Source organism: Ailuropoda melanoleuca, chromosome 4 (genome assembly GCF_002007445.2).
Source record: "Ailuropoda melanoleuca isolate Jingjing chromosome 4, ASM200744v2, whole genome shotgun sequence".
Lineage (NCBI taxonomy): Eukaryota > Metazoa > Chordata > Mammalia > Carnivora > Ursidae > Ailuropoda > Ailuropoda melanoleuca.
In genome coordinates this window covers 15143-22563 of record NC_048221.1, presented here as the reverse complement: position 1 = coordinate 22563, position 7421 = coordinate 15143, and the positions used below count along the sequence as shown (strand labels likewise).

At 54.5% G+C, this 7421-nt stretch overlaps 1 protein-coding gene across 3 annotated transcripts in view; it reads left to right on the top strand.

Moving 5' to 3' along the window:
* The window catches only part of PLPP2 (phospholipid phosphatase 2), a 9866-nt gene extending 2779 nt beyond the window's left edge, over positions 1 to 7087 (top strand). The window contains exons 2-6 of one of the 3 annotated variants that reach the window (XM_034657322.1): positions 99 to 250; positions 474 to 751; positions 4696 to 4753; positions 5002 to 5178; positions 5320 to 7087. In XM_034657322.1, the coding sequence (XP_034513213.1) occupies positions 99 to 250; positions 474 to 751; positions 4696 to 4753; positions 5002 to 5178; positions 5320 to 5469 (815 nt within the window). In that variant the 3' untranslated portion in view covers positions 5470 to 7087. The remainder of the gene's footprint in view (positions 1 to 98; positions 251 to 473; positions 752 to 4695; positions 4754 to 5001; positions 5179 to 5319) is intronic. The other 2 variants (XM_034657323.1, XM_002923501.4) reach the window with 2 other exon arrangements.
* Positions 7088 to 7421: the final 334 nt, after the last annotated feature.

The window sequence follows — 7421 nt, the reverse complement described above, 5'->3', positions numbered from 1 at the left end:
AAACCAGGGGGTCAAGGCAGGGGCCCTGGGGCTTGGCTGGTGGGAGCATGCAGCTGGGGGAGAACCACGTGGCCATGGCTTCTCTCCCCTGTCCCCAGCCTCTCTGCCTTTTGCCATCCTGACGCTTGTGAACGCCCCGTATAAGCGAGGGTTCTACTGTGGAGATGACTCCATCCGGTACCCCTACCGTCCAGACACCATCACACATGGGCTCATGGCCGGGGTCACCATCACGGCCACCATCATCCTTGTAAGGCAGGAGAGGCTTAGAGGGTGGGAGGCGGGGGGTGGGGTGGTCGTTGGGGAAGAAGACCCCCTTCGGAGTTCCCAGAACCCCAGCTGACTCAGGGAGGCTGGGAAGCTTGACCCCCTTTCTGTGAGGAGGGCCGAGGCCCAGGGAGCCAGGGCTGCTGGAGATGCTCACAGCCGGCGTCCCAGCCCCGCGGCAGGGCCCTCAGCTGCTCCCTGTGCAGGTCTCGGCTGGAGAGGCCTACCTGGTGTACACAGACCGCCTCTACTCGCGCTCTGACTTCAACAACTACGTGGCCGCGGTCTACAAGGTGCTGGGCACCTTCCTGTTCGGGGCTGCTGTCAGTCAGTCGCTGACAGACCTGGCCAAGTACATGATCGGCCGCCTGCGGCCCAACTTCCTGGCGGTGTGTGACCCTGACTGGAGCCGCATCAACTGCTCCATGTATGTGCAGGTGGAGAGGGTGTGCAGGGGAAACCCCGCCAACGTCACCGAGTCCAGGTGGGTGCTGGGACGCAGCCTTCACCCTGGGCCATGCGGGGGGGCCCCAGCCACAGATGTCCCCACCCCTGGGGGAGGAGGGGCAGCTGGAGGAGGACCCTCAGGGGCTGAATGTGGAAGGTGGTTAAGGAAGCGGGAGGGTGAGGCCAGGTGGGGCCCGTGGGCCTGGGTCCTGCAGACGGTGGGGGGGGTGGGATGTGGGGCCCCACTGTGCTGCCTTCTCTGCTCTGCGCTCTCACAGTCTCTGATGAACCTTTCCGTTAATTGCCATTCTAATTTTCCTTTTTTATTATTTTATTTTGTTTTCTTTTTTTAGTAAGTGTTGTGATATATCAGACTTTTTTTAAGACTTTATTTATTCATTTGAGAGAAAGAGAGAGAGAGCATGAGTGGTTGGGAGGGGGCAGAGGGAGAAGCAGACCCCCGCCGAGCAGGGAGCCCAACATGGGGCTCCATCCCAGGACCTGAGATCATGACCTGAGCCGAAGGCAGACGCTTTCTGTCACTCAGGAGCCACCCAGGCGCCCACTTACTTTCCTTTTTAAAAGATTGCAGTAAAATTCACATGGGGCGCTTGGGTTTTCCGTGGCTGGATCATCTGCCTTCGGCTCAGGTCGTGATCCAGGGTCCTGGGATCGAGTTCCGCATCGGGCTCCTTGCTGGGCGGGGAGCCTGCTTCTCCCTCTCCCTCTGCCCCCTCCCCCTGCTTGTGTGGTCACTCGCTCTCTCTCAAATAAATAAATAAATAGATAAAATCTTTAAAACGTTCACATAGCTAAAATTCACTAGTGTAACTTTTATTGTGTACAGTTCATTGATTTTTAGTAATTCACAATGTTGTGCATCCATCCCCACTCTCTTATTCCAGAATATTTTCATCACCCCAAAAAGAAGCTCTGTGTCCGTCGGTCCGTCCCTCCCCGTCCCCAGCCCCTGTGCCCACGAGCCCCCTGCTGCCGTGGCCGTGCCTCTGCTGACACGTGGAGTCACTGCCCACGTGGCCCTCATGTCTCGGAGCTTACCCACGTGGTGGCGTCTGTCTTTTTGCTGCACCTGTTTGGGCTCTTGTTCCGTGGGTGTATCTTTGTGACTGTTTCTCCTCCTGGCGGATGTGCCCTTTCTCACTGTGTAACGTCCTTTGTCTCTCCTCGTGGTTTTGTTTTCAGTGTGTGTCTTGTCTCCCAGCAGTGTAGCCGCTCTGGCCTGTCTTGTGGTTGCTGTTTGCATGGGGTATTTCCCCCTTCTTTGTACTTTTCAGCCTATTTGTGTGTTTGAGACCTAAAGTGATCTCTAGCACACAAAGTTAGGGTATTTTGTAACCTATTTTGTAATCTCTGCCTTTAATTGGAGAGGTTAACACATTTACATTCGTTGTAACTACTGGTGAGGAAGGGCTTTTGTTTTGTTATTTGCTTTCTACATATTCTTTGTTTTTATGCTGACTTTTAAGTTTCTTCATTACTACCTTCTTTTACGTTCAATAGCTATTGACTATGCAAAGAGTTCGTGGCCATATGGCTCTGCCCGCTTCTGAGATTATTTTCACAGATTATATTTTTATGCATATGCGTTCATCAACTTAGGTTTACAATTACTGTTTTATGCTGTTTTTAAAAAATTGAGGTCTAGGGGCGCCTGGGTGGCACAGCGGTTAAGCGTCTGCCTTCAGCTCAGGGCGTGATCCCGGCGTTACGGGTTCGAGCCCCACATCAGGCTCCTCTGCTATGAGCCTGCTTCTTCCTCTCCTACTCCCCCTGCTTGTGTTCCCTCTCTCGCTGGCTGTCTCTATCTCTGTCGAATAAAAAATAAAAAAAAATATTTAAAAAAAAAAAAAAAAATTGAGGTCTAGTTGGCCTATACCACCATATTAATTTTAGGTGCGCAAGACAACATTTGTATTTATCTCGATGTGGTCACCGCAGTAAATCTAGCTAACATCTGTCCTTAGATACGTAGTTAAAAAAATTGTTAGAGAAACCAGGAATTACAAGCCCCAAGTATATTAATACTGATGTTTGTATTGCGTAATTACCGTTACTGGTGTTTCTCAGGTCTTTGTGTGAGTTTGACTTACTGTCTGGTATCCTTTGTTTCTCCTGGAAAGATTCTCTTTTGGTATTTCTTATAGGGCAGGTATTGGAGCAATGAATTCTGAGTTTTTGTTTATCTGGGAGTCTTAATTTCTCCTTCATTTTTAGGGAATAACTTTGCCAGATGTAGACGTCTTGGTTCTTTGACTGTGCCGTCCCACCTCCTCTGGCTTGCATGGCTTCTGATGAGAAACTGGCTGCGAATCGTCCTGAGGGCCCTTGTTCAGGAGGACTCTTCTCCCGCTGTTCGCACTGTTCTCGGTGACTGTCCTTTGGCAGGGATTACGCTGTGTCTCTGTGACTTTCTCCTTTGGGAGTTCATCAAGCTTCTTGGGAGTGTCGATTAATATTTTTGATTCAGTTAGGGAAGTGTTCAGCCATTATTTCTTCAGACTCTTTCTGTCCGTGTGTGCCTCTGTTTGGGCTCCCACTGTGTGGGTGGTGTCCTTGGTGCCCATGTCCGTTTCTCCCTTCTTTTTACTCTCCACTCACCCGACAGTCGTCTCCGTTGACTTGTGTCCATGGTCACTCTTCTGCCCGTTCAGATCTGCTAGTGATCTTTTCATTCGGATGCTACTGTTTTCAGCCCTGGAATGTCCAGTTGGTTCCTCTAGATAACCTTTGTCTTTTTGTTAGCATTCTCTATGTAGTGAGACGTCGTGTAGCTCTTTGAACAGGTTTTAAATGGCGGTTGAGAAGTCTTTCTCCAGTAAGTCTAGCGCCTGGGCTTCCTCAGGGATGGCTTCCATTAACAGGTGTTTCCCCCCTGTGTGTTGCACACACTTTTTCCCCCTGCATGCTTTGTACTCAGTTGGTTGAAATTGGGCATTTTTCATAGCGTACTGTAGCATCTGTGGAAATCGGATTGAACTCCCCTCCCTGGGCCTTGTTTTTGGTGTTTGCTGCCGTTGGTGGTTAGTTGGTTAAGTGATCTTTCTGAACTAACTTTGTAAACTCTGTATTCTTCGTGTGGTCATGCAGTTCTTTCTGGTAGCTGGGTGGTCAGCTAGTGATTCGGCAGAGATTTCCTTAAACCCCGGGCCCCGGGAGAAGTGGATCTTTCAGAGTGTACAGATGGGCTCTCCGTGCTGTGCGGGGGCCTGCCTTCAGCGCTCAGCCAGGCTTCCTGCGTGGCAGCTGAGGGTCAGGCAGAGGTGAGAGTGAAGGGCTCCTTTCCTGAGCTTCCTGGCGGGTCTTCATGCTTCAGCTGCTGTGCACAACCCCAGACAGCAGTGACCAACATTTGCTGGAAATGTTTCAGAGCAATGCCCCAGCTAGCTGCCTCGGCACCAGGAGAGTGGGGTACAGCCCCAGATCCAGCAGATGGGGTCCACACACCATCACAATTCTGTGCCAAGAGATCTGCTCCGTTCATGGCACGCGTGGTCACTGTCAGTACAACCGTTTGTACAGGTGTTTTCATTTCTCTTACGGACGGCGGGATCTTTGGAGTTCCTTTATCTGCCACTTTCTCTTGTCCACTGATGCCCTTTTTGCTAAAACTTGAGTTTAATTCTTGTGTCAAGTACCACAGACGGGAAATAATCCTGAAAGTGTGGCGTTAGCCGTTCGCCTGTCACTGTTGTCTGCCCTGGTTCCGAGTCTCTGGCCTGGGATGTCCTTCTCAAAGACTGTGGGCCCGGCTGGAGACTCTCTGTTGCATGGTCAGAGAAGTGAAAAGGGGCCACGTTTCCCTGTCAGTCCCTCCGTTGCTGGGTCCCAGACGATGGGAAACACAGTGGGCCCCTGGGGTTTCAAACGCAGAGATGGGCGTGAGTTGCCCCATCTCCGAGCCTGGGCCCCGGGCTCTGTTCCCCTTGCAGCCCTCCTGATGCCTGTCCTCTCCTTTCTCAGACTGTCCTTCTATTCCGGACACTCCTCCTTCGGGATGTATTGCATGATGTTCTTGGCGGTGAGTCTTCTTCCCAGGGTTGGCTTGTGGGACTGGCCAAGTCCCTGCCTGCCCTGGGCCTCAGTGTCTCCTTCTGTAAAAGGGGTGGGTGGAGGTGGTGATGGGTGGGGCTGACTGGTATGTTCCTAAACTCCGGAGGCCCTGGGCCTTCTGGCTCCGTGTTCGCGGCCTCGGAGCTCCCATCTGTGCCCTGGGTGTGGGATGAGGCCAGCAGGCTCCTAGGCTGATGGCTGCCCTCTGTCCCCCAGCTCTATGTGCAGGCGCGGCTCTGCTGGAAGTGGGCGCGGCTGCTGCGGCCCACAGTGCAGTTCTTCCTGCTGGCCTTTGCACTCTACGTTGGCTACACCCGTGTGTCTGACCACAAGCACCACTGGAGTGATGTCCTCGTTGGCCTCCTGCAGGGGGCGCTGGTGGCCGGCCTCACTGTGAGCTCCGGGGCTTCACAGCCCCGCCCTGGGCCCTCTTGTCCTCCCCACTCCAGGCTTCCCTCGGAGCCCATCCCTCACCCCCCACTCCCTTCCCAGGTCCCTTTCCTCTGCCCCAGCAGCTCTTGCTTTCTCTCCTAGGTTCGCTACATCTCTGACTTCTTCAAGTCTCGGCCCCCACAGCACTGCCTGGAGGAAGAAGAGCTGGGACGGAAGCCCAGCCTGTCACTGACGCTGACCCTGGGTGAGGCTGACCGCAACCACTATGGGTACCCGGTCTCCTCTTCCTGAGGCAGGGCCCCCGGCTGTGGGTCCGGCTGGGCATCAGCACGGTTGTGATCCTGGCGGGGCCCTCCCCCGGGGTGGTGATGGGGACTCTGGATGGGCTCCGGGTGCCCCGTGCTGGTGCTGGACGGCATCCCACCAACCCCACCTCCTGTGCACTGGACCCACGGTCTGGGGGTGCACAGGGCCGCCCCAGCGCACAGAAAGGGGACCTTGTGCTCTCAGCTCCCTCAGAACCCCCTTCTGTTGGATTAGAGGGGAGCCGAGAGCTCTGGATAGATGCTGTTTTTGTAAAGTGTAATGTATTCCTGGACTTTTAGTAAAAGAGGGTGTTTGCTCGACATGTGGTGTCAGCCTCTGTTCCTTACGGCCGTTCTGAGCACGGTTCCGACAGCAGACGGGGGACGCTTGCTTCCCTGCTGGGGCTCAGCGGAGCTCAGGCGTCAGAGCAGCTGGTGGCGGTGTTGTCGTCTGGAGACATGGGGAGAGTGGCCCACTCCCTCCCTGGCCTCACCCCGTGTATGTCTTCATCTGGCTGCCGATTGGTCACACCCTTTAATAAGCTGGTAAACCTCAGTGTTCCCTGAGTTGTGTGAGTCCTAGGGAGCAGGTCATGGGAACATGCTGTCTAGTTGGTGGGTCGGAAGCACTGGTAATGGCCTGGGGCTGGTGGCGGCCTTGTGCGACTGAGTCCTTAACCGGCGCGACCAGATGCTATCTGGAGGCAGACCATATGAATTTAGTTCTCAGACAACCCCCCCCCCACCCTGATATTGAAATTGGGTGTGGAAACTGAAAGAATTGTTGTTTGTGAACTGGTTAAGTCAACAAGGCGAATGAAATTAACAGCCAAGCCCTCTTGGGCTGCCTCTGGTCCTATCAGCAAGGGGGAAGGCTGGAGGAAGCAGGCACATCCTGGCACAGTGCCCAGGGCAAGGGTCCGGCATCCCTGCCACAGGCTCCCGCTGTTGTCCAGGCCCTGGGGAGGGCGAGGGTTGGAGAAACTCCGAGTTCGAGTTAGGGTGCAGAAAGGTGTCTCCGTGGCCCTCCCCTCATGGTAGGGAGGCCTCTGCTGAAAGCCCCCCTCCCCCAGTACAGGCCCCCCATGGAAACACTGGGGTAGGAATTCAGATGGAGCTCAGAGCCTAGTCGGAGGGGCTGGAGTCCTCGCCTGCAGCCTCCTTGGACGGCCTGCAGGGCTGTGCCCCAGGTCTGCCTCGGTGGGGCCTGGAAGGTCCCATGTGGGGTGTGGGCCTGGGGCCGGACTCCTTATCCCCTTTCTGCTTGGGATATACTCCCTCCCTCCAACGGATGGGGACCCTGTCCTCAGATCCTCCCGTCTCAGCAGTGCCCACCTTTAATGGACGTACCTGGGGCTCCAAGTCTGGAGGACTTCCTGGAGGACTCGGCCTGACTCTTTCCCTCTGGTCGTGCACGTGGGGCTCCAGAACCTGCTGCTCGTCCTCTGTCTTGAGTGACAACGCTCCGCCATTCACAGAAGTCAGCGGTGCAGAAGGAAAATAGACTAACTGCTAGAAATACGTACTTTTCAAAAAAGGAGATGTGGGGGTGCCTGGGGGGCTCCGTCGGTGAAGCGTCTGCCTTTGGCTCAGGTCGTGATCCCGGGGTCCTGGGATGGAGCCCCACGTCGGGCTCCCTGCTCAGCGGGGAATCTGCTTCTCCCTCTCCCTCTGCTGCTCCCCCTGCTTGTGCTCCCTCTCGAATAAATAAATAAATAAATAAATAAATAAATAAATAAATAAATGAAAGATGTGTTCAAAACCTTAGCATAGGGGAACCCTTTTGTACTTGGGGAAAACAGAGAAAGTGAAATTGAGGAAAAGCTGGCGTCTGGGCCGGTGCAGTGGGTCAAGACACAAAAGGCACCGTGAGTGGGGGTCCCCGGGGCAGGGAAGATGCGTGAGGGACACCAGGCCTCTGGAGTGGGTCATCGAGGG